Source organism: Narcine bancroftii, chromosome 1, assembly GCF_036971445.1.
Source record: "Narcine bancroftii isolate sNarBan1 chromosome 1, sNarBan1.hap1, whole genome shotgun sequence".
In the NCBI taxonomy this organism is placed as follows: domain Eukaryota; kingdom Metazoa; phylum Chordata; class Chondrichthyes; order Torpediniformes; family Narcinidae; genus Narcine; species Narcine bancroftii.
The window spans coordinates 126,662,882-126,688,883 of record NC_091469.1 but is presented as its reverse complement, the minus strand read 5'-3'; the positions used below and the strand labels follow the sequence as shown (position 1 = coordinate 126,688,883).

Here is a 26,002-nt window from a genome sequence, read left to right as displayed (position 1 = left end):
CAGAATTCTCCATGATAGAAAGAAGTTGAAGCAGAATCATTAAATATAATCAGTGAATTAAATATTGTGCTTAGGGCCAGATGAATCAGAGACATGGAAAGAAAATTAGTTTATTTTAGATAATCTCCAATAATCATATTAAATGGTGGAGCAAGCTTAAAGGTTGAAAGACCTAAATTCATTTCCATTTTCTTTATAAAAGAAAAAAAGTTTTGATTAGACAAAAGTACTGGAGAAACTCAGCAGGTTCCACAGCATACAGAGGAGGCCTAAGCCCTTTATCAAGGAATGACCAAAAAGCAGGCACGTGTCTGAATAAAAAGGTGGGGGAAGGAATGAAGAAGAGGTGGGGAGAAGCAGCTAAGTGGCAGGAGTGAAAAGCTAAGAATTGATCAGGGGGTGTAGCTCTGTGAATGCAGAGGTGGAGGAAAGGAGATAGAGAAAGAGTAACAAGGGGTGGGGACTGGAGGAAATTATATCTAGGGATAGGAAGAGAGAGAGAGAGAGAGAGAGAGAGAGAGAGAGAGAGAGAGAGAGAGAGAGAGAGATGGAGGCCCTAACAGAAACTGAAGACGACATTGTTAATGCCATCAGGTTGGAGAGTGCCCTGAACATGAGGAGTTGTTTCTCCAATTTGTGGGTAGTCTCAGTTTGACAATGCACGAGACCATGGGAGTGGTACGTGGAATTGAAATGGATTACCACTGGGAAGCCCCTTTCACATTTGCATCCCACTAAATTGGCCATTTAGTGCCCTGGGATAGGAATGAGGGTTTGGCTTTTCACACTTGACCACTCCTAACTGGGACACTGAACACTTTCACACTTGGGAGGAGACATTCCCGGGGTTAGGACTGTTGTACCTTCTGCAGGTGACATCATGATGCATCGAGCGATGGTGGATCTACCCTATATCCTGATCAATGTATTGTGATCTTCTATTTGAAGAAAATTAATCATAACAGAATTCAGCTTTACGTACAGCGCAGGATGAGCCCTTCAACCCCTGTTGTTGTGCTGACCTATATACACCTTTAGAAGGGACTGTAGGAAAGTTGGCGTCTGCAGACACCGGGGATTGTACTAGGGGTCAAGGCCGTCAATCCCTGGCATGAGATGACATCATCTGACATTTTTTTGCTTTCACACTAGGCACTTTAAAGACCAATTGGCGGTTAATTCCTGGGATCACTTGCAAGTGTCAAAGAGGCTGGAGATCCCTGCTATTAGTGGAAAGAGCAAAGGGGTTCAACGGAGCAATTTCTTAGTCTATGTACAGTCACTCTGATCTAGAGTGTTTCATCTTGTATTCGTGTGTGTGAGTTCTTAGACAACACATGGATGAAGTGAAAGGTTCTTTAAATTTGTTGTAAGCTTCACTGTCTGTATTGATTTTTCCCACAATCCAATGGTCTAGTGGAAAATGAGGACATGACATGGTGTGTACAAAGTTTGACTCTTTGGCAAAATGCCAGAACTTTGAATTGCAAAACTGGGGTCCATTACCTGTGAAGACCTCGCTTGCCACGCCACGTCTGGAGAATATGGCTTTCATACCTGCATCTGCAATGGTGGAGTTCAGTCTATACACCTCTGGACAGGGAGTAATAGTCTGTGACTACGAAATAGTCCTTCCCTTGACATACGAATAGGTAAGGTCTGTATGTGCTGGGTGTGGCTTTAGTGGTTCTGCAGGATTGCTTGCTTGATATTTCCTGCAAATTGTACAGTTTGATACTTCATTTGTTATATCATTTTTGATTCTTGGCCAGTACATTATCTCTCATGCTCTTTTCTTACCCTTTAATTCAGAGATGTCCTCCATGGATCCCTTATATAATTGCTTTTTACAGACACTTTGGAAGAAGGATTTGACTTCCTTTGTAGATGATGTCTTCAACCTCTGATCATTCCGCCCTGCAGTTCCAGTACTCTGAAACATCAGGTGAGCAGTCCTGCTTCATGTTGGGCCATCCATCCAAGATGTTCCTTCTTCAATTATCTCAGTGTTTCATCTTTGTTTGTCTCTGACTTTATGAGCTCCATTTTTGCATCTGATATGGGCAGTGCACGTGATCATGTCCACGAAGGCATTCAAGTCTTCATCCATTTTGGTGTTTGCGGGCTCTCTCGTATCAACAGCTCTAGACCACGTGTTTGCTATGTACATTAGCTTACCCGAAGTGTACGCCACATTCAATGTATAGCGCTGCAGCCTAATCATCATTCTTTGTATTCTAAGTGGGTATTCATTTAATGGCTTTTGGAACAATGCAATCAGGGACTTATGGTCAGTCTCTACACTGATTGCTTGTCCTGACACAAACTGATGAAATCTTTCACAGGCGTATGTGATGCTGAGCAGTTCCTTTTCAATTTGAGTGGATCGCATCTCCGCGTCTGTCATTGAGCGTGATACATACGCAATGGGTTGCCAATCATCATATTTTTGCAGAAGAACTGCACCCAACCCCTTATGTGATGCGTCTGATGATATGTTGATGGGCCTCACTGAGTCGTAAAACCGCAGAACTTGTTCCTCTGTGAGCAGTTTCTTCAGTTCCCTCCATGACTTTTCATGCTCATGACTCCACTCCCATTCAATGTTCTTTTCTGTTCATCTTCTCAATGGAGCCGTCTTTTCAGAGAGGTTGGATATGAATTTACCCCTAAAGTTGACCATTCCACTGAACCTCTGTACGTCCTTTTTAAATTGTGGCCGTAGCATGTTCCCGATGGCGGACACCTTTTGGGGATCTGGTCTGATGCCCTCACTACCAATAATATCTCCTACAAATGTTAGTTCTGTCACCCCGAACTGGTATTTCTCTCTATTCAGCTTCAGGATTGCTTTCCTTGTTGCTTCCAGCACTTTCCTTCATCTCTCATCATGCTCCATTCTCGTGGTTCCCCTTACTGTCATCCATTGAGGCATCAACTCTATCCAGGTGCTCATAGATCATAAGGATAGTTTTGTGATACACTTCAGGATCTGAGGCAATTCTGAATGGTCACCTTAGGAATCTGTATCTGCCAAATGGACTATTGAACATGCACAGTCTTGAACTTGCTTCATCCAATTTCAACTGCCAAGATTCTGGTGATCCATCTAACTTGCTGAAAAACTTTGCATTTCCAAACTGTGATAAGATTTATTCACATGTTGGAAGCTTGAAGTGTTCTCTCTTTGATCCAGACAAATTCTAAGCTTTCCATTCCTTTTGTCCACAACGAGTGAACTGACCCACTCTGTTGACTCATCTATTTTCTGAATCACATTCAAGCTTTCCATCCTGTCCAACTCTGCCTTTAGTTGCTTTTGAAGTGCAAATGGAACTTTTATCCTTGGCACGCACTTATCCACTCTGATCATGTGTTCTCCTGGAAGGCAGCTTGGACCCGGAAATAGGTCATTGTACTCTTTCATGAGTTCATCATAGACTCCTTTGCTTTCCACGATGAGGACTCTTTTTACCAGGTTCAGTTTCTCACAGGCTGTTAAATCTAGTATGGCCTGGACATCTTTTGGTACCACGATGAATGCTAGCATATGCTCTTTGTCCCTGTGTTTCACTTTGACCATGCATTCTCCTTGCACTGGTATATCAGTACCTGAATATCCTGTCACCTTCACTTTTGTTCCATACATCCTTGGTCTGGGTCTAATCTTCTTAAAACCTCTTGTACCTTAACAAAGAGATTAGGCCCAAAATGCTAGTTATAGGTCTTTGCTTCCAATGGATGCTGCAGGACCTGTTGATTTTCTTCTGCACTACAATCAAAGTAACTGCAGACTTTATTTCACCAAGATTCTATTGGACCTTTAATGTTGAGTTTAAAATAGTACATGGGCCTTTTGTTTATTGTCTCAGCATATACTTGACATTGAGCTTTATAAAAATAACTGACTCAGACAAGGATATACACATTACTTGCTAATCCAGAAGCCATGCCCAATCCATAATCAATGGTGAATTGCCCATTTGAACCTCAAAGATGCAGTTAGAGTTGTTTGTAAGGAAAGCATTGAAAAACAAACCGCCAATTAATTCTATTAATGAGATACATTTTTTATTACTCACCAAAAGCTTCCGGAAATCTTTGTGCCACCTTATGAGTGATTGGTTGAGGGCTAGTTCTGAGCTACTTAAAATAGGATGGTTCCTGTGGAATGCTCTCACTCTCTCACAAAAGAGATTTAAATGAGAAAGCAATGTCCCTGAAAACAAATACATTCAATCATTAACATTGTCATCGGGATAAAAGTTCCATTAAAACTAATTAATCCACAAGAAAATTGTTCAAAGTACCAACCATGGGGAAGATGGATCTTCTTAGAATCAGGGATTCAAATATAGAACAGGTATATCTCAGAACAGGCCCTTCAGCCCAGTGTTGTGTGAATTAATAACTTACTCTAACAACTGCCTAGAATTTCCTTACTCCATTTTTCTCAGTTAAATAGGTCTCTTAAAATGTCCTATTTTACCTGCCTCCACAACCATTTTTTTATTCCACGCACCCACCATTCTGTGTGAAAATCTTACCTCTTACATGCTCTCTGCACTTACTGCCAAGCACCTTAAAACTATGCCCCCCTTGTGTTTGTTAGCCATTTCAGCCCTGGGAAAAAAACTTCTGGCCATCCACATGATCAATAATGTCTCTCCTAATTATACACCTCGATCAGGTCTCCCCTCACCCTCTGTTGTTCAAAGAAGATCAAGTTTTCCTACACCAATTAAACATTTTCCCAAATTGTCTATTCCTGTTCTTTTCCAGCACAATGGTAAAGGAGAGAGAGTTGGATTACTTTCTCCAAAATGTTCACCCACTAAGAGATCTGATACCTGGCCTAGTTCATTTCTCAAAAACAGGTCAGGTATAGCCTCTTCTCCAGTTGGCCTATCTACATATTGTCAGGAAACCACCCTGAACACACAACAAATTTCACTCCATCCAAATCCTTCACTCTAAGATGGTGGTGATCAATATTAGAAAAGTTAAAAATTATCAATTACTACAACATTATTTTGCATCTTTTGAGAATCTCTCCCTATCTGTCTCTTGGAGTCTCTGTTACTATTGGGGGGGAGGGGGTCTATATTGCTCCTTCCCTGTTCTTGACCTCTACCCATGTTTATTCAGTAGACAATCAAACTATTTTTCAAAAATCACATACAAAGTTTGGAAAATTCAATAGGTACTTCTAAAAAGAAATTTAAAAAATAATTTAATAAAAGGAGCAGCAGTTAGTGTAGTGGTTAGCGCTGCAATGTTATAGCTCCAGTGATCAGGACTAGGGTTCGAATCCCATGCTGCCTGTAAGGAGTTTGTATGTTCTCCCAGTGTCTGCCTGTGTTTCATCCGGGAGCTCCAGTTTTCTCCCACCATTCAAACTGTACCAGGGTTTGTCGGTCAATTTTGCAGCATGGACCGAAATGGCCTGATACCATGCTGCATGCCGAAATTTAAATTTTTAATTAAAATCCAAATAGTATTAAAATTAATGCAAAACATTGAATTTAGTGTGCCTTTCCATCAACCCTCAAAGAGAAAAGATGGAACAATTTTTTGTGCATGAAATCTTCCTAAAAACCTGATATATACAGGCAAAAATCAAAGTCAAAACAGAGAAGTTAATGATAAATTAAATGGATTATTTCAATAACAAACTGAACACATACCATGCAGGTATTCAAATATGATGAAAACAGTAAGACCTAGCAGCAAAGATGTTATAGCAAGACCAATTACTTCTCCTTTAGTAAGTCTCATATTGTCCATTTCTGGCCACAAGCTAATCTGCAAATATAGAAAATTGACTATTAAATGCCAATAACAGGAATAAGGTTTTTCTTTCAATTTAATTAAAGATGCAGTTAGAGTTGTTCGTAAGGAAAGCATTGAAAAACAAACCTCAATTTAATGATTTTTCTTTCAATTTAATTAGTTATCTTAATTTCTGATCAGTTATTCTTTCATTATTTATCTGCTTATTCTCCCTAGATTAAGTATAGCAGGACTAAGGAGCGTTTGAAATTCATTCTACTCTCTAATATCATATTTAAGCATCACCACAATGACATTCTATTTCTGTCTCCAATGCTTCACAAACTAAATTCAGCTCTTGTTTGAGCCATCCTTGAATTACAGCACACATGTTCAGTTTAAATGTCTTGCCTGTATCAAACATTTATCTGAATATTTTTACTTGGAGATATTTATGAAAAGGAAATAAAATTGAAATTGGATAAATACCAAGAATTTTTTTTTAAATATTGCAATAGCAACTGCAAAGAAATGTATAGTGATATTATGGAAAGATGATAGAGAACTGTTATTAAATCGATGCTATGAGATGCAAAATTGTATACCTTTGGAAAAAAAATTACATATATTTTAAGGAATTGAGTTGAACATTTTTATAGTATTTGGTTTTTACAGATAATTTCCCATCCACCTCTTCTATCTTACCTACTCCTCTTAATTAGTAATTTTTAATAATGATTAATAATTGTATATGGTATTATTATATATTAAATGGTAGGTGTTTCTTTTCTTTCCTTTTCTTACTTTTGGATGGGGGGGATGGGGAGAAAAACAAAAGTTTTTTTTGTTTCATTGGCTATGAATATTTGATTAATGTTTTATTCATTTTTCCCTGTAATGATGCAAATAATTAAATAAAAATTTTTTAAAACATTTATCTGTATATTTATAGAATACAGAAACATTGCTTGAATTCAGACTTTATTTTCCAAAAGTGTATCTAAGATTGACAATGACATTAAATTGAGTGAAAAAACAAATTATGTAGAGGACGCAGAGTCTTCAGTTATAATAGGTTAAGTGAGTGGGCAAAGATCTGGCAGATGCAGTACAATGTTAATGAGATCATCCATTTTGGAAGGAAAAATGGTAGCTCAGACTTACTTAAAATGGTGAAAAATTGCAGCAAGGTGTCATGCATAGGGACTTGGGAATGCTTGTGCATGAATTGCAGATAGTTTTCAGGCGCAACAGGTAATCAAGAAGGCAAATGCAATCGCTTCTCGGCCTTTTAGCTAAGATCAAATGTAGTAAGAAGGCAAATGGAATATTAGCTTTCATTGCTAGATGAAATGAATTTAAGAGCAGGGAGGTTCGATGTGTGTGTATTCCCAGGGCAAGAGGAAGCACCCAACTTTGCACTGTTGTACAATAAATGTTCTTTGTTCTCAAAAAAAAAAAAAAAAGAGCAGGGAGGTTCTACTGCATCTGTACAAATTACTGGTGCTGTCCTATCTAGTGCAATTCTGGTGTCCTTATTTCAGGAAGGATGTACAGGTACACAATCCTTTATCTGGACACCTAAAATTCGGAAAGCTCCAAAATCCGACAACTGGGGAGAGAGACCAGCAGCCAGAGTTGGGCGGGGCAGAAGATCGGCAGCACGACTGGAAGGAGGTGGGGGAGGGGTGATACGGCCGCACAATTCGAGTGGGTTTAAATCTGGCTTTCCGAAATCCGGAAAAATCTGAAATTCAGGACACACTGCCCCCCCAAGGGTTCTGGATAAAGGATTGTGTACCTGTACTAGCTTTGGAGGCAGTATAGAGGAGGTTCACCACATTAATTCCAGAAATGAATGGGTTATCCTATGAGGAGAGATTGAGAGGCCTGGGACCATACTCATTGGAGTTTAAAGGATGAATGGAGATCAAGACACAAAATTATGAAAGTTGCAAGATAGAAACTTGGAGGTTGTTTACACTAGCAGGTGACACAAAGTCTAGGGGAAGCCTCAAGATACAATTTGTGAGCCTCTCTTCCCAAGGAAGCTATAGAGGCTGCATTATTGAATTCATTGAAGACACAGGTGGATAGATTTTGAAGAATAGAGGAATAAGGGATGAGAGGTAACGTGGGCAAATGGAATAGAGAATCCAACCAAATCACCCATGATTTTATTGAGTGGCAGAAAAGGATCAACAGGTTTAATGGCTTTTTCCTACTCCTATTTCTTATGCTTTTGTGTTTTATTCAGGCATCTGAATTTTATTTTTAAAAATGTTGGATTTTTTTTGTTTAAACTGAAAATAGAAACACATCTTTTATTCAGTTTCAAGACACTATGAACATCCAGGTTGATGGAAATGCAGAGTGGTGGTTAAAATCAGATCAATATTGACATTAAATGGTAGAGCCTAAATGTGCTCCTAACTAGTACAAATTTATGACATTCAGTTATCTTTATTTGAAAGCTGTCATTATAGTCACAGAGTATTTTCAAAAAACATTCAGTATTTATTACAAGTACTTACTCCACCGCCAATAGCAATCTTGCCTGCAAAAGATTTTGCCTTTAGATGCTTTTCTTGTAAAACCTTTCGTTTCTGTTGAAGACCTGCTTCATCAAATAAAATTGAGAACTTCAACTTCCCATTTCATTTTACAGTTCTGGAAACACAAAGCTTTTGATAACACCTTGACAGTTAAAATACTATGCATTGCAGTAAAACATTGCAGAATAGGTTAGATAACATTAAAGCTCAAGAGATTACCACTTTTTAGATAAGCATTAAAAAAATTGGAAAATGGTCATTGGAAATTCATCTTTCTTGCAAGAGACAAGCAATTACAATTTCTGCTTGTTCATTGATTGAAAATGCATTGGTAAATGTCCCAATTACCAATATTTTTACAGGAGTTTTTTTTTAAATAAAAAAAAATATACAAATTAGAAGAGAACAGAGATCAATTAAAAAAGTTATTAACCCATGTTCACTGTATTTTGAACTACCAATCAAGATAAACATGTATTTGGCTTTCAGTTGTAGTTGGCAATGGAAATTCACCTTCTTTGATCATTGATTGGAGTGGAACATGTGTGGAGAATTCAGCAAGGTTGCATTGATTTAGCACCTGGAACATTGTGTACGTTTAGTCTCTCTCCACCAAATGAAGTTACAATTGTAATGGAAAGTGTAGTGAAGGTTCATTAAACCAATTCCTGGGATGGGTTCTATGTACAAGGAGAGATTAAGCAGTTGAGGGCTATGGACTTCAGAAGGTGGGATATCTAGGACCATCGGCCTCGGTCTAAAAATAAGGTAAACCATTTGGAACACAAATGTGACAAAATTTCTTCTCTTAACCATAGTGAATCTTTAGAATTGTTTCCAAAAGAACTACAGAGCCAGTTGTTGGTATGGTTAATACAGCAATCAAAAGGAATTAAAGAATATGCAGTTAGCGTTGGAAAATGATGCTAAAGATTAGACATGGCTTCATCAAATGGCAGATGAGACACAAGTTGAACCTTCTCTTATTTTCTTATGATGGAGCTTGCAACTGTTCATGGATTCAACATGAAGCAGTATGACACCATATTGAAGTAAGGAGTAACCTTGCATGGCATGCTGGCTTAAGAACAGGTATGAAAGACAAAAGACTTTTCAATCAATTATTAATTACTCTCACAACTCCACTATTCTCCATAAAATCCAAACAACTTGATGCAAATACTTCAAAATCTGTGCCAACCAGCTAGCTGGAATGTTCACGGACATTTTAAAATCTCTGCTGTAGTCGGAGGTTCTCACTTTCCTCAAAAGGGCATCATCCTGGTGCCCAAGAAGAGCAGAGTGAGCTGCCTCAATGACGATTACCCAGTAGCACTAATATCTATTATGATGAAATGCTTTGAGAGGTTGGTCATGGCCAGAATGAACTTGCACCAGGTGCAGACCGGGACCACTGCAATTCACCTACACTCACAATCACTCCACAGCAGATGCAATCTAAGTGGCTCTCCACTCTGCAATGGATCAACTAACCAGCAACTCGTACAACAGGCTGCTTTTCATTAATTACAGCTTTTAACACCATCGTTCCCTCGCTACTGGTCAGCAAGCTTCATAGCCTGGACTTCTGCACCTTCCTCTGCAATTAGATCCTTAACTTCCTCATCAGAAGATCACAGTCAGTACAAGTTGGTAACAACATTGCTTCCATACTAACAACACAGCTGCATCTCTGCTCTCCTCTTTACACCCATTACTGTGTGGCTAGGCACAATTCAAGTGCCATCTACAGATTTGCTGATGACACCACAGTCATTGGCAGAATCACAGACAGCAACGAGGAAGAATACAGGAGAGGGAGATCAGCTAGTTGAGTGGTGTCACAACAACCTTACACTCAATGTTAGCAAACTAAGGAACTGATTGTGGACTTTAGGAAGGGGAAACCAGGAGAAAACAAACCAGTCCTGCTTGAGGGGTCAGCAGTGCAGAGGGTAAAGAATTCCTGGATGTCAACATCTCTGAAAATCTATCCTGAGACCTTCATGTTGATGTAATGAAGCAGCTATACTTCATTAGGACTTCGAGATTCGGTATTTCACCAAAGACTCTTGAAAATTTCTGCAGGTGTACTGTGAAAAACATTCTGTCTGGTTGCATCACTGTCTGGCAGGGAGATGTCAATGCACAGGACTGGAAATGACTACAGAGTTGTGAACGCAGCCTGCACCATCATGGACATTAGTCTTCACTCATTTAAGGACATCTGCAAAAGGCGATGTATCAAGGAAGCAGCTTCTATCATCAAGGACCCTAACAACCCAAAACATGCCCTCCTCTTGCTGCTACCATCAGGAAAAAGGTACAGGAGCCCGAAGATAAGCACCCAATGGTACAAAAACAGCTTCTTCCCTTCTGCCATCAAATTCTGAATGAACAATGAACCACAGACACTACCTTACTTTTTCCTTTTCTTATGCACTTTTATTTTCAATTTTAAAAACGTTAATCATTTTTGCACCTTGAATGCAACATATTTCATGACACATTGTTAATGACAATACATTCTCATTCTTCTAGGTAGAAAGTTTTGGTGGTAGGACATGCAATTTTTAAAGCTTGGAGATTATAAACAAAGAAAAAAGTGAGGGAGGGGGAAAGAAGGAGGCCATGCACATATTGAATTCATTGCTTTGTATTCTAGCAAGTTGCTAATATTATTTTCAATTTAGATTTATTCAACAATGAATTTTTCTAATTCATTTTCAAATCTGAGCATTGTTGGCAAGGTCAGTATTTATTGCGCATCAGGCATTTCTTGATATTTCACAGAGTGAATCAAGTTGGCTGAAGACTGGCATCTGTGTTGTGGGAGTCTCAGGAGGAAGCCAAGATAAATAATTTATTCATTACTTTCCATTGAACATTATTCCAAAAGATTAACACAAAAATCCATATTCAATTAATTTGCCATTTCTTTTTTCACCATTACCACTCCTCCAGTGTCATTTTCCAGCAGTCTGATCTCTACTCTTTTACTCTTTATATATCTGAAAAGATTTTTGGTGACTCCTTATTATTTTATTAGATTGCTCACCTTCACATTTCAATGCTTCTTCCCTTATTACTTTTTAAGTTGCTTTCTGAGACTTTTAAAAAACTATCTGATCCTCTGGCTTCCAGCTAATTTTTACAATACAGTTCATTTTTCTCTTTTGCTTTTACGGGGTCTTCGACTTCCCTTTTCAGCTACAATTGCCCAACTCTCCCCATAGAATGCTTCTTTGGAATGAACCCTGCATCCTCTGACTTACTCCCAGAAACATTTACCATTGCTGCTCTACTATCTTCTCTGCTGGTATCCTCTTCCAATCAACTTTGGCCAACACCCCTCTCCAGTTACCTTTACACAAATGAAAGACCAACACATCCGATTTTAGCTTCTCCCTCTCAAACTGCAGAGTGAATTCCATCTTATTGTGATCGCTGATCCTCAGTGCCACAGTCAGGTTGCTCTTCCCTCCTACAGCCTCATTCTCAAACCTAGTGTTAATGGTAGTGCTGGTATGCAATTGATGGTGAAAGACCATTAATAAACTGCTTCAGTGTGATGAGGTTATCTGCAAGAATTGGTACTGGGTGAGTAGGAACAAGCAGTGTCATAGTTCTCTCAGAGTAAGAGGTACTGGGCGACACCAATGATAACTCTTTGTCTGCCATATGGCACGTAGAAGGCAATTTTGTGCAATATTACATGTTCTGTACTATGACAATAAAGGAATCTTGAAGTAGGTTTATTCCCAGTGCTCATTACCTATTGAGGTGAGACGAGGTCTGACAGCCATGTCCTTCAGGAATCTACCAGCAATGGTACGACCAAGTCACCCATGGTGAAGGATGCTGAAGTCTTATGCACAGAGTACATACTATGCCTTTCCTACTTTAAGTGCTTCTTTCAGCTGTAGTTCAATGTAGAGGAACAATGATTCACTGGCTAAGGATGGAAGATGGCTATCAGGAGCAAGATTCCTTATCCATGTTTTACTTAAAGACACAAGATTACTGCCTCCTTCTGGCATAATACCAGGTAAAGTGCATTGTGAGTACCCTACCATTAAAAGGCTGAGCCATGTCCATGAGGTTGGTGCTATGCTCAAGTTGCCAGATGTGGGAGCCATGGGTGACCTCCACCCTCCCAAAAGACCATATCTGTGCCAGGTGCAAGGAGGTGGGGTTCCTTAGGGGCTGAGTTGAGGTACTGGAGCTCCAACTGGATGACCTTAGGCTCACCAGAGAGTGTGAGGAGGTTGGTGACAAGACCATAAACATTTCCACAGGACATACCTGCAGGGGATGTAATGAGACACAAGCATTTAGGAAAAAATTAAAGAAATGGAGATGCAGCTAGATGATCTGAGGCTAATCAGAGAGAGCGAGGAATTTATTGATTCAACACTCAGGGAAGTGCTTACCCCTGGATTGGGGGGGGTCAGGAAAGTGGACTACTGTCAGGAGTGGGGCAAAAGTTGCTAGCTCTGTGGAGAGCACCCCAGTGGCTACAGATCTTAGCAACGAATATACAGTATTGGATGAAGTAGGGGAAGATAACCTGCCAGAGGTAGCACCAAAGGAGACAGTGGTACGGAAGGAGAAGAAGGGGAACAAGGTGGTCATTGGGGACTCCATCGTTAGGGGAACGGACAGAAGATTCTGCGAACCTGACAAGTGTTCCCGTATGGTGTGTTGCCTCCCAGGAGCCAGGGTACGTGACGTCTCGGATAGGGTTCAGAGTATCCTGGGGGGGGAAGGAGACCGGCCAGAGGTCCTGATACACGTGGCACAAATGACGTAGATAGATTGAAGGAGGAGATCCTGAAGAGAGACTACCGTGAGCTCGGAAGGAGGTTGAGAAGCAGGACCTCCAGGATTGTAATCTCGGGGCTGCTTCCTGTACTGTGCGAGGGTGGGGGCAAGAATAATAAAATCAAGAGGTTAAACGTGTGGCTGAGGGAATGGTGCAGAGTGCAGGGATTCAGGTTCATTGACCATTGGGATCTCTTCTGGGGAAGACGGGACCTATACAGGAGGGATGGTTTACACCTGAATGCGAAGGGGGCCAATATACTGGCAGTTAGGTTTAATAAAGCTGTCGGAGCTGATTTAAACTAATTTGGCAGGGGGAAGGGAACAGGACTGATAGGGAAGTAGATAGGAGAGAGAATATAGGGGTGGTTCCGATAGACGGTGAAACAATAAGGAATAAGGGAGCTAAAAGTGATAGGAGAATAAGAACGAATGCACCAAGAACCAAGGTGGAGGGAGAAAGGAGGTATGGCATCAAGGTATTGTGTATGAATGCAAGGAGTGTAAGGAATAAAATAGATGAGCTTGAGGCGCAAATGGCAATGGGAGGTTATGACATTGTCGGAATAACGGAGACATGGCTGCGGGAAGGGCAGGATTGGGAAATAAATGTTCCAGGGTACACGTCCTTTAGAAAGGACAGAAAGTTAAGAAGAGGAGGTGGGGTAGCTCTGTTGGTAAGAAATGAGATTCAGGCGTTTGAAAGGAAGGACATTGAAACAGGTGAGGTAGAGTCTGTTTGGATTGAATTAAGAAATTGCAAGGGCAAGAGGAATATAATGGGGGTCATTTACAGGCCTCCGAAAAGTAGCTCAGATATCGGTAGTAGTATAAATCAGGAATTAAGAGTGGCATGTCAAAGTGGTAGCAATACGGTAGTTATGGGGGACTTCAACATGAAGGTGAACTGGGATAATCAGACGGGGGCAGGAACACAAGAGAGCGAGTTTATAGAATGTCTACAAGATACTTTCTTGGAACAGCTAGTGGAGGAACCTACCAGGGGGAAGTCGATTCTGGACTGAGTGCTGTGCAGCGACGCAGACTTAATAAGTGACCTTGATGTAGGGGAGCCATTAGGGAATAGTGACCATGGTATGGTTACTTTTAAGCTGCAATTAGAAAGGGAAATGGAAAGGAAGTCGGAAGCATCTGTACTTCAGTTAAATAAAGGGAATTTTGCAGCTATGAGGGAGGAGCTATCCAAAATAAAATGGGAAGATACACTAGCTGGGAGGACAACTGGGGAAAAATGGCAGGTTTTTATGGACATTTTTCACAGGATTCAGGACAAATTTATTCCAAAGTGGAGGAAAGGCTCTAGGAGATGCAAATGGCAGCCCTGGCTAACTAAGGAAATCAAGTGCATTATCAAGTCCAAAGGGAGTAATTATAAGATAGCGAAGCGGAGTGGGAAATTAGAGGATTGGGAAACCTTCAAAGAACATCAGAGGGTAACTAAGAAAGCCATAAGAGACGGGAAAATGAAGTACGAGAGGAAATTAGCAGATAATATTGCGGAGGATAGCAAAAGCTTTTTTAAGTATGTGAAGAGGAAGAAATTGGTTCGGTCTAAAATTGGCCCTTTGAAAATGGGCAAGGGTGAAATTATTACCAGAAACAAGGAGATGGCAGAGGAATTTAACAAATACTTTGCAACTGTCTTCACCAAGGAGGATATAGGTTATAGTCAGTTAGGGGGTAGTGGTCATGCGGTACCAAGAGACTTGGGGAACTTTACTGGGGAGGTCGGCCATCTAATGGATATCCGGATCCAGAAGCAGGTGGTTATGAGTAAATTGTTGGGACTGAGGGCTGATAAATCCCCAGGGCCTGATGGGCTGCATCGTAGGGTGCTTAAAGAGGTGGCTATGGAAATTGTGGAGGCACTGGTCGACATTTTCCAAAGTTCCATAGATTCCGGGGAGGTCCCTGAGGATTGGAGAGTGGCTGATGTGGTGCCGCTTTTTAAGAAAGGAGGGAGGGAGAAAACGGGAAATTATAGACCGGTTAGCCTGACATCAGTGGTGGGGAAGATATTGGAGTCCATCATAAAAGGAGAAATAGCAGAACACTTAGTCAGTAATAATAGTATAAGGGCTAGTCAGCATGGATTCCTTAAGGGTAAGTCATGCCTGACTAACCTTCTGGAATTTTTTGAGGATGTGACAAAGAGGGTGGACTTGGGAGAGCCAGTGGATGTGGTGTATTTGGACTTCCAGAAGGCCTTTGATAAGGTACCGCACGGGAGTCTAGTGGGCAAGATCAGGGAGCATGGTATTGAAGGTAAGGTGCTGACATGGATAGGAAATTGGTTAAGAGATAGGAAACAAAGGGTTGGAGTAAATGGGTCTTTTTCAGAATGGCAGGATGTGACGAGTGGAGTGCCTCAGGGATCGGTGTTGGGTCCTCAGTTGTTTGTAATTTATGTTAATGATTTGGATGAGGGGATTATAAATAACATGAGCAAATTTGCAGATGACACTAAACTGGGTGGTGGTGTGGGGTGTGAGGAGGATGTAAGGAAAATGCAGAGGGACTTGGACAGGCTGGAGGAGTGGGCGGCTAAATGGAAGATGAATTTCAATGTGAACAAATGTGAGGTTATTCATTTTGGGGGAAGTAATAGGAAAGCTGAGTATTATTTAAATGGAGACAAGCTAGGGAGTGGGGAAGTGCAAATGGATCTGGGTGTACTTGTTCACCAGTCACTGAAGGCTAGCATGCAGGTTCAGAAAGCTGTGAAGAAGGCAAATGGAATGTTGGCTTTCATAAAGAGGGGATTGGAGTATAGGAACAGAGACGCCCTTCTGCAGTTATACAGGGCCCTGGTGAGACCCCACCTGGAGTATTGCGTCCAGTTCTGGTCTCCAAACTTGAGGAAGGACATACTAGCTATAGAGGGTGTGCAGCGCAGATTTACAAGGTTAGTTCCAGGGATGGCAGGGTTGTCATATGCAGCAAGGCTAGAAAAACTGGACTTGTATCCATTGGAGTTTAGAAGGATGAGGGGGGGACATGATTGAGGTATATAAAATCATCAGGGGGATAGACAAGGTGAAGTCTGATTACTTGTTCCCAATGATGGGGGAGACGAGGACTAGAGGGCATAGTTTAAGAATACAGGGTAGGCCCTTTAGGACGGAGATGAGAAAGCATTTTTTTACCCAGAGAAGTGTGAATCTGTGGAATGCTCTGCCACAGAGGGTGGAAGAGGCGAATTCGCTGACTATGTTCAAAAGAGAGTTAGATAAGACTCTTGTGGGTAACGGAGTTAAGGGTTATGGGGATAAGGCTGGAAAGGGGTACTGATGGTAATGATCAGCCATGATCTAAAATGGCGGTGCTGGCCCGACGGGCCAAATGGCCTACTCCAGCTCCTATTGTCTATCCTCAATTAGGGATTATAAAGGAAGAATCTGGCAGTCAGTGCTGTTCACAGAATCATATCTTCCAGAATGTCTCAGTCTATTGAGTGACTAACCAGTAGGACATTTATTCCTATTCAGATACCAGTTCCCAGATATTTACAAGGAGAGTTCATTGGATAAAACAAGCAGGGTGCAACTTTGTCATGTCTACATAAATGCCATAGTAGCTGTAAATGGGTCAACTATGCAGCTATCTAGGCCATTTAAAAATCCACATAGGGGATAGATCAAGAATTACATATCCACCAGAAAGTGCAAGGATGCATTCTCTGATGACCTTTAACAAATATAATAACCTTTTGATCTCATTACTAAACAATTTTTCTTCTTTCTTTGGCTTGGCTTCGCGGACGAAGATTTATGGAGGGGTAAAGTCCACGTCAGCTGCAGGCTCGTTTGTGGCTGACAAGTCCGATGTGGGACAGGCAGACACGGTTGCAGCGGTTGCAAGGGAAAATTGGTGGGTTGGGTGTTGGGTTTTTCCTCCTTTGTCTTTTGACAGTGAGGTGAGCTCTGCGGTCTTCTTCAAAGGAGGTTGCTGCCCGCCGAACTGTGAGGCGCCAAGATGCACGGTTTGAGGCGATAATTATGCCATATCCCAACCTCTAAAGCTGCTAATTTTAGCATGCCAAACAAAAATTTTAATGGTACCAGATGCCAGAGTTTTGGTAGGCCAGATCACCTTTCTGCAGGGTTTGAAGCTGAGAAGGTTTAAACATCCCTCTTTTATGACATTTTATTTAACAGTCGCATTTTATTAAACAAGCAGCTCACCTGGAGTCATTCTAAGCATTGCAAGATTTGGGCTGACTGTTTTTTCTGACTTTTTGTGGCTGTTTTCAACACTGGAGCTGTACAACACAAAAACATTTTCTTTAAAAAAAAATCTAATGAATAGAAAGAAGTGAAAAACAAAGGTCTGCAAACAATGTGTTCACAGTGAAAACACAAAAATGCTAGAGGAATTCAGCTGGTCACACAACATCCACTGGAGGTAAAGATGTACAACTAACCTTTTGGGAATAGAAAGGTATTTCATTCTGCTCTAAAATACAGCATGTGTAATCAGATTTTGGAAAAGTTTAATAAAGTATTCATGTCAAGCAAATTAATCATCTTCTTCTTGAAAGTAAATATAATGAGAAACTGATTCATGCATGTCACCGTCAAAAGTTAAAATTACCCCTACTGATTCCTTCTTAGTCACTTCAATAAATAAGTCCTCAAGTGGTGTTTCTTTACTGTGAGCTGAAAAGTGACCAGTGATGTCACAATCGAACCAAATTTTGAAGGGACTTTTATTAGCACTTTCATCATCAACACCAACATCTTGTAATAACTTCAATATGATGTCACAACACTTGTATTCAATGCCTTGACAGCTGAAATCAAGCATTCTGTACACACTTCTCTATTCTGACCTGAGCTGCCATCTTTAAAAAGTTATGTACCTACAACCCAAGGTCCCTTTGCTTCATACACTCTTTAGGGTCCTGCCATTAACAGAACAAGTCCTATTCTGGTTCAATTTACCCAAATGTAGCACCTTGCACTTCACACCATTGTGCCATTCTTTAGACCAGTCATCCTCAACATTTCTTTGCCTATGGCCCCCTTAGGACTCTTCAAAGTTTCTGCCCTTCACCCTTCCTTGTAAAGCAGTTGAGTTTAGTGGTTTCTTCTGTACTTCTCTCCTACTGCCTAATTTTTTTTTTAAATAAATCGATTTTATCTGTGATACACTGTAATGCAGCCAGCCAGGACATTTTTTTTTTAAATTTTTTTTATTTTTCACACCATAAATCACATTAGCCATGATATACACTATTTCTTTTCACACATATACAGTGACTTTTTCTCCCCCCCCCCCTTTCCTCCCAAACCACCCCCCCACCCCCCTCTCTCATCCATTTTAGGTATACAATCTAGGTTGCATTAAGCCAGTCAGACAATGTTGTCATTCAACAAAATTACACCAGAAATTCTACTGAGTCCATTCTTTTCTTTCCTTCTCCTTCCATCAACTTAGGTAGTGTTTGTCCCCGGTAGGTTTTCGCTATTGTATTTAATGTAAGGCTCCTATACTTGTTCGAATATTTCAATATTATTTCTTAACCAATATGTTATTTTTTTCTAATGGAATACATTTATTCATTTAAATTTGGTAGTTTCTTCCTTTTAATTTGGTTATGTATTCCATTAATATTTAAAGACATATAGTTCAGCGTAGCCCTTTTATATTTTGTTTATCTTCTCTTTCCGTTTTTCCATCATTACCTTTCCTCCTTTTCCATTTCTGTTTTCTTATTTTCAACTCTTTATAAGACCACATTCCTACAACATCTAACATTTTCCTTATTCTCCTATTTCTATCTTATTTATCCCCAATCTCCCCTTCACCTCCTGAGTTGTCCTTTATCCCTTGTCGGACAACCACATCTCCCCTCTCCATTTGGATTTGCGAATCCATTCGCAAGCGTCAACTGATTGTGCAGTGACCGCTATTTCCCCCCACCCCGCCTCCCCCAGAAAAGATTTCACTTTTCATATGTCACAAAGGTCCCTCTTTTAATTCCCTCCTTATTCTCTCTATTCCATTACCTTCCCTTATTAATTCTTGTCTATACTATCTATATTTTCCTCTAAGTACAGATAAATTCATGTATGCTCATTGTCTCTATTCACTCTTATACCTCTTTACCTGCATACATATCAATCGTGATCATTTTTACTCTCATTACCTCATTACCCGTCTTCATCCCTCAGTCTATTTTTGTCTTTACCCACATACATATCAGTCGTGATCATTTTAACTCTCATTACCCGTCTTCCTCCCTCAGTCTATTTTTGTAATTGTTCTGCAAATTTTCGTGCTTCTTCTGGATCCGAGAATAGTCTGTTTTGTTGTCCTGGAATAAATATTTTCAATACCGCTGGATGCTTTAGTATAAATTTATACCCTTTCTTCCATAAAATCGCCTTTGCTGTATTGAACTCTTTTCTCTTCTTTAGGAGTTCAAAACTTATATCTGGATAAATGAAGATTTTTTGCCCTTTATACTCCAGTGGTTTGTTGCCCTCTCTTACTTTTTCCATTGTCTTCTCCAGTACCTTTTCTCTTGTAGTATATCTTAGGAATTTTACTACAATAGATCTTGGTTTTTGTTGTGGTTGTGGTTTAGAGGCCAATACTCTATGTGCCCTTTCTATTTCCATTTCATGCTGTAGTTCTGGACATCCTAGGGTCTTAGGGATCCACTCTTTTATAAACTCCCTCATATTCTTGCCTTCTTCATCTTCCTTAAGGCCCACTATCTTTATGTTATTTCTTCTGTTATGGTTTTCCATTGTATCTATTTTTTGAGCTAGTAGTTCTTGTGTCTCTTTAGTTTTTTTATTAGATTTCTCCAATTTCTTTTTTAAGTCTTCTACCTCCATTTCTGCTGCTACTGCCCGCTCTTCCATCTTGTCCATTTTTTTTCCCATTTCTGTTAAGGTCATCTCCATTTTAATTATTTTCTCCTCTGTGTTGTTTATTCTTTTTCTTAAATCCTTAAATTCCTGTGTTTGCCATTCTTTAAATGACTCCATGTATCCTTTAATAAGAGCAAGTATATCCTTTACCTTGCCTTTCTTTTCTTCTTCTATTTCACCATACTCTTCCTCTTCTTCTTCCTCTGGGTTGGCCATCTGTTGTTTCTTTGTTGCCCTTTCCTCCTCTTCTTTCTTGTTTCTATTGTCTTCTGTGGTCTCTTCTTGCTGCAGGTGTTCTGCAGCTGTCGTTGCCGGCTGTGGAGATCGACTCCCCAGCTGGTCCCCCCTCCCGTCGGTGTGTTTTTTTTCATTCGCATCGCGCATGCGCGATACTTCGCGCATGCGCGGTTGCGCACTTTTGCTCGGCTCTGCGAGCCATTTTTGTAGTCCACTATTTACCGACCTGAGGGAGCGGGTTTCTCTCTCCGCAGCGGGCCTCTTCGGACAGGTAAGGCCTTCACCTTTTTCCTCCTTTGTCTTCTCTTCCTCTCTTCTTACCGTTGCTTTCGATTTTTCTTTTTTTGTCGCCATCTTCTTTCCACCTTTATACTCACTTTTCTGTAACTTTTATTTCTGTGCCTTTGTGTTTTCTCTTGTTTTTCCCGACTTTTCTGGAGAGGGCTGGAGTTCACCGTCCGGCCACTACTCCATCACGTGACTCCTCCCAGCCAGGACATTCTTGATAGAGCTCCTAGAGAAGGTTGGAAGGTTGACATAATGGTTGGTGGCTGGGAGCCTTGACTGCTTCAGTTGCCGACCAAGTATGTTGTCTAATCCCGCTGCCTTGTGTGGGTTCATCTCACCTCAGCTGTAGCTATGCAGGAGGTGCATTCATCATGGGAACATAGAGCTTTCTTTGGCTTCACTCATCTTCTCATCAAACGTGCAAAAAAAAATGTTCAGTCTGTCTGGAAGGGAGGCACCATTATCTTTGACTCTCAAGGTTGACTTGTGAACCCGATAGCCCTTTACCCTAATGAGAATATGTTCATTCAGGACCTTCCTAATTACACCCTAAATTTGTCAGTTCTGCTTTTATTCTCAAACATTTGCCTCAAGTCAACTATTGCTGACTGCTATTCAATGTTGTTGAAATTGTCCTTGTCCCAATTTAATATTCTAACTTGAGGATGAGGATTAGCCTTTTTCGTAACTATCTTAAAGCTAATAGAATTGGGTCACTGGTCCCAAAGTTTTCCCTTACTAATACCTCAGTTATCTTATCAGCTTCATTCCTCAATACAAGATCCAATGTTGTCCTTCCCTCATAGGCGTATCCACAAGCTGGAGAAAGTTCTCCTGGACCCACTTAAAAGTTCAACACTTTGGCATTCCCAACGTTGGGGAAGTTGTAATCATCTACAATAACAACTTTGAATTTTTTATTTTTTAAATTAAATGGAAATCAGTAATCTCTCTAGCTCCCAGTGACTCTTTGGTGGCCTATCGTATGCATCCATCAGTTTTGGTTCCTGATTTCCATCCACATTGTCTCACCCGATCATTCTCCAGCAATATTCTCTCTAAGCACTCAGATCTCCCTTCAGCCTTCACTTCCCAAAACAATTCCATCCGAATTCCTCCAGCAATTCTGCCTGCTCAACATTCTAGCATCAGCAAATTTTGGGTTTCCCTACCATTCCAATCAAATGCACACATTTCCTGAGGAAGGGCTCGAGTTCAATGCATTGACTTTTACTCCTATGGGTGCCATATGACCCGCTGAGTTTCTCCAACACTCCTCATAATTTTATATACCTCTATCAAATCTCACTCATTCTTCTACCCTCCAGGGAATAAAGTCCTAACCTGTTAAACCTTTCCTTGAACTGATTTCCTGAAGTCCAAGCAACATCCTAGTGAATCTTCTCTTTCAATCTTATTGATATCTTCCCTGTCGTTAGGTGATCACAACTGCACGCAAGACTCCAATTTTGTCCTCACCAATTTCTTGTGAGGCTTCACCGTAAACTCCACACTTTGAAACTCAGTACTTTGATATATGAAGGCCAATATGACCAAAACTCTCTTTACAACTCTATCCACCTGTGACAGCACTTTCATGGAATGACACCTGTTTCCCAGTTCCCTCTGTTCTACTGCACTCTCGGTGCCCGACTGTTCACAGTCTTTTCATGGTTTGTCCTTCAAAACGCAACACCTCACAGTTGTTCATGTTAAATTCCATCTGCTGTTTATTCCAGCTGGTCCAGATCCCTCTGCAAGCTTTGAAAACTTTCCTTGCTGTCCACAACGCTTCTGATCTGAGTATTGTCCACAAACTGAAAGTATTTAAAGTAGATAATTTAATATTTTTCTGTAATGTTTTTGTCCATTTACTGGGCTTCTCTCCACATCCCTCTGAGTCCTCTGCATCCTCACTCCACAGTTACTCCCAAAACAGATTGACCCTGTATTGAATGTGCCCAGAAGTATTGAACTGCACATTTCACGAACATTTCTATGACTGATTCCACCTGCATTGAATTCGCCCATCGTTATTGAATGAAGATCTACCGGGACCAATGCCTGAACTCGAAAGGCCAACATGGCCTGTTTCCGCTCCGTAAATAGTTATATGGTTAACGTAGTGCACTAGACCCCAACACCTGCAAATTTTCTTTTCCCCCATGTCCCTCTGCTTTTGCCCTAACTTTAGGAGAGAATTGTTTATTCTATATTCCTTTTCCACATTCTTTCTACCAAAACACATCTTCCCACATTTCTCTGCATTTAATTTAACCACCCATACATCTTGCCTACCACGACTTTATTTAAGTTCCTGCTGCACAATATCATTCTTCTATTCGGTTGACAATACTGTAAATTTTGTGTTATCAACAAATTTAGAAATTGTAGCTTGAATTGATATTGATAAAAAAGAGCAAAGGTTCAAACACACTGGGGAATGTCTCCATTCACCTTCCTTCAGCCTAACAAAAATATTCAACTCATTTCTTTTGTTATGAAGCTAACATTCTATCCATACACTTCAACTTTTCTGGTAAGCTAATTATGTGGATTTTAACACAAGTTTTCTGGAGGTTCATATCAACTGGATTATCAATCAAAAATTTTATCAAATTGGTCAAACATGCCTTGCCCTTAGATGAATCTGGAAGAAAATCCTGCCAAAACAGTCACAAGTTTGAGAATTTAACATCTCCACGGAATTCCCCAAAATCTTACTGAATACGGATTTCTAAAAAATAAATTCTGCAAAAATAATGTTGTTGCATGAGGAATCAAGTTAAAAGCTAAAGGGGTTTATTTCACAATTAGCCAAAGGAAATAGAACTGGTTGAAGCTTAGAAACAAATGAGTATTCATTCGGTGAGTGATTTTAGAACTGGGAACATTTATATTGAAACAAAACTTACATCAGATGTTCCAGTGCGTTTGAAATTAAGGGCGTTGCCAATCGATGTCGTGGAGTAAAAGAGATTTTTACTCTTTCACTTGGAGTTCCCATTTTTTTCCTGTTTTCAAAGAGTTGCTGAGATTGCATTGTTATTTCTGTAGGGCACTTCTTGTATCCATGGCATGGAGTATCATCCAATTCCTGAAATCTCTTTAACCGAAGAGTTGGAGCCATAAACCTAGACAAAAATTAAAAGCAGGAAGTTATTACTAAAAAACAAAAAAAAATTATAATGTCAATTATAAAATTGTTCAGTGGCGATCATCAGTAAACATTGACATTCACAGATACACAAGGTGGGACCACACTGACACTAAATGATATCATGTGGGTTTAATGTTACACGTTGAGAATTGAGCAGATAAACACACAACCAACCAAATAAACTGCAGCATTTGAGTAAACGCCGTCGGGGCTCGACAGGGTCAGGCCAAGTAAAGGGAGGGAGAACTCAGCAGGTCAGGCTCGATCCACGAAAGGCCTGGCCCCACTTTCCCTTGACTGTCTCTTGCTTGCCATCCACGGAAAGAAGCGACCAGATAATGTTAGGAGCTGGGAGTTTTTCTCTGAACGGGGTGGGGGGGGCAGTGAAGAGACGGGGTTGGGGGGGGGCAGTGAAGAGACGGGGTGGGGGGGGCAGTGAAGAGACGGGGTGGGGGGGGCAGTGAAGAGACGGGGTGGGGGGGGCAGTGAAGAGACGGGGGGGGGCAGTGAGAGACGGGGGGGGGGCAGTGAAGAGACGGGGTGGGGGGGCAGTGAGAGACGGGGTGGGGGGGCAGTACGGGTGGGGGGGCAGTGAAGAGACGGGGTGGGGGGGCAGTGAAGAGACGGGGGTGGGGGGGGCAGTGAAGAGACGGGGTGGGGGGGGCAGTGAAGAGACGGGGTGGGGGGGGCAGTGAAGAGACGGGGTGGGGGGGCAGTGAAGAGACGGGGTGGGGGGGCAGTGAAGAGACGGGGTGGGGGGGCAGTGAAGAGACGGGGTGGGGGGGGCAGTGAAGAGACGGGGTGGGGGGGGCAGTGAAAGACGGGGTGGGGGGGGCAGTGAAGAGACGGGGTGGGGGGGGCAGTGAAGAGACGGGGTGGGGGGGCAGTGAAGAGACGGGGTGGGGGGGGCAGTGAAGAGACGGGGTGGGGGGGGCAGTGAAGAGACGGGGTGGGGGGGGCAGTGAAGAGACGGGGTGGGGGGGGCAGTGAAGAGACGGGGTGGGGGGGGCAGTGTAGAGACGGGGGTGGGGGGGGCAGTGAAGAGACGGGGTGGGGGGGCAGTGAAGAGACGGGGTGGGGGGGGCAGTGAGAGACGGGGTGGGGGGCAGTGAAGAGACGGGGTGGGGGGGCAGTGAAGAGACGGGGTGGGGGGGGCAGTGAAGAGACGGGGTGGGGGGGGCAGTGAAGAGACGGGTGGGGGGGCAGTGAAGAGACGGGTGGTGGGCAGTGAGAGACGGGGGGGGGGGCAGTGAAGAGACGGGGTGGGGGGGGCAGTGGAAGAGACGGGGTGGGGGGGGCAGTGAAGAGACGGGGTGGGGGGGGCAGTGAAGAGACGGGGTGGGGGGGGGCAGTGAAGAGACGGGGTGGGGGGGGCAGTGAAGAGACGGGGTGGGGGGGGCAGTGAAGAGACGGGGTGGGGGGGGCAGTGAAGAGACGGGGTGGGGGGGGCAGTGAAGAGACGGGTGGGGGGGCAGTGAAGAGACGGGGTGGGGGGGCAGTGAAGAGACGGGGTGGGGGGGGCAGTGAAGAGACGGGGTGGGGGGGGCAGTGAAGAGACGGGGTGGGGGGGCAGTGAAGAGACGGGGTGGGGGGGGCAGTGAAGAGACGGGTGGGGGGGCAGTGAAGAGACGGGGTGGGGGGCAGTGAAGAGACGGGGTGGGGGGGGGCAGTGAAGAGACGGGGTGGGGGGGCAGTGAAGAGACGGGTGGGGGGGCAGTGAAGAGACGGGTGGGGGGGCAGTGAAGAGACGGGTGGGGGGGCAGTGAAGAGACGGGGTGGGGGGGCAGTGAAGAGACGGGGTGGGGGGGGGCAGTGAAGAGACGGGGTGGGGGGGGGCAGTGAAGAGACGGGGTGGGGGGGGCAGTGAAGAGACGGGGTGGGGGGGGCAGTGAAGAGACGGGGTGGGGGGGCAGTGAAGAGACGGGGTGGGGGGGGCAGTGAGAGACGGGGTGGGGGGGCAGTGAAGAGACGGGGTGGGGGGGCAGTGAAGAGACGGGGTGGGGGGGGCAGTGAAGAGACGGGGTGGGGGGGGCAGTGAAGAGACGGGGTGGGGGGGGCAGTGAAGAGACGGGGTGGGGGGGCAGTGAAGAGACGGGGTGGGGGGGCAGTGAAGAGACGGGGTGGGGGGGGCAGTGAAGAGACGGGGTGGGGGGGGCAGTGAAGAGACGGGGTGGGGGGGGCAGTGAAGAGACGGGGTGGGGGGGGCAGTGAAGAGACGGGGTGGGGGGGCAGTGAAGAGACGGGGTGGGGGGGGCAGTGAA

The 26,002-nt window shown here is 42.7% G+C and overlaps 1 protein-coding gene across 5 annotated transcripts in view; it reads right to left on the bottom strand.

The window, feature by feature from the left end:
* LOC138744046 (uncharacterized) overlaps positions 1–26,002 on the bottom strand; it is an 83,287-nt gene that overhangs the window by 48,204 nt on the left and 9,081 nt on the right. For 2 of the 5 annotated variants that reach the window (XM_069899565.1, XM_069899800.1), the window contains exons 2-6: positions 23,497–23,715; positions 17,357–17,433; positions 8,307–8,392; positions 5,688–5,805; positions 4,083–4,219 (exon numbers count right to left, since the gene is read on the bottom strand). In XM_069899565.1, the coding sequence (XP_069755666.1) occupies positions 4,083–4,219; positions 5,688–5,805; positions 8,307–8,392; positions 17,357–17,433; positions 23,497–23,711 (633 nt within the window). In that variant the 5' untranslated portion in view covers positions 23,712–23,715. Of the gene's footprint in view, positions 1–4,082; positions 4,220–5,687; positions 5,806–8,306; positions 8,393–17,356; positions 17,434–17,595; positions 17,855–23,496; positions 23,716–26,002 lie in introns of those variants that run through there. The other 3 variants (XM_069899646.1, XM_069899892.1, XM_069899725.1) reach the window with 3 other exon arrangements.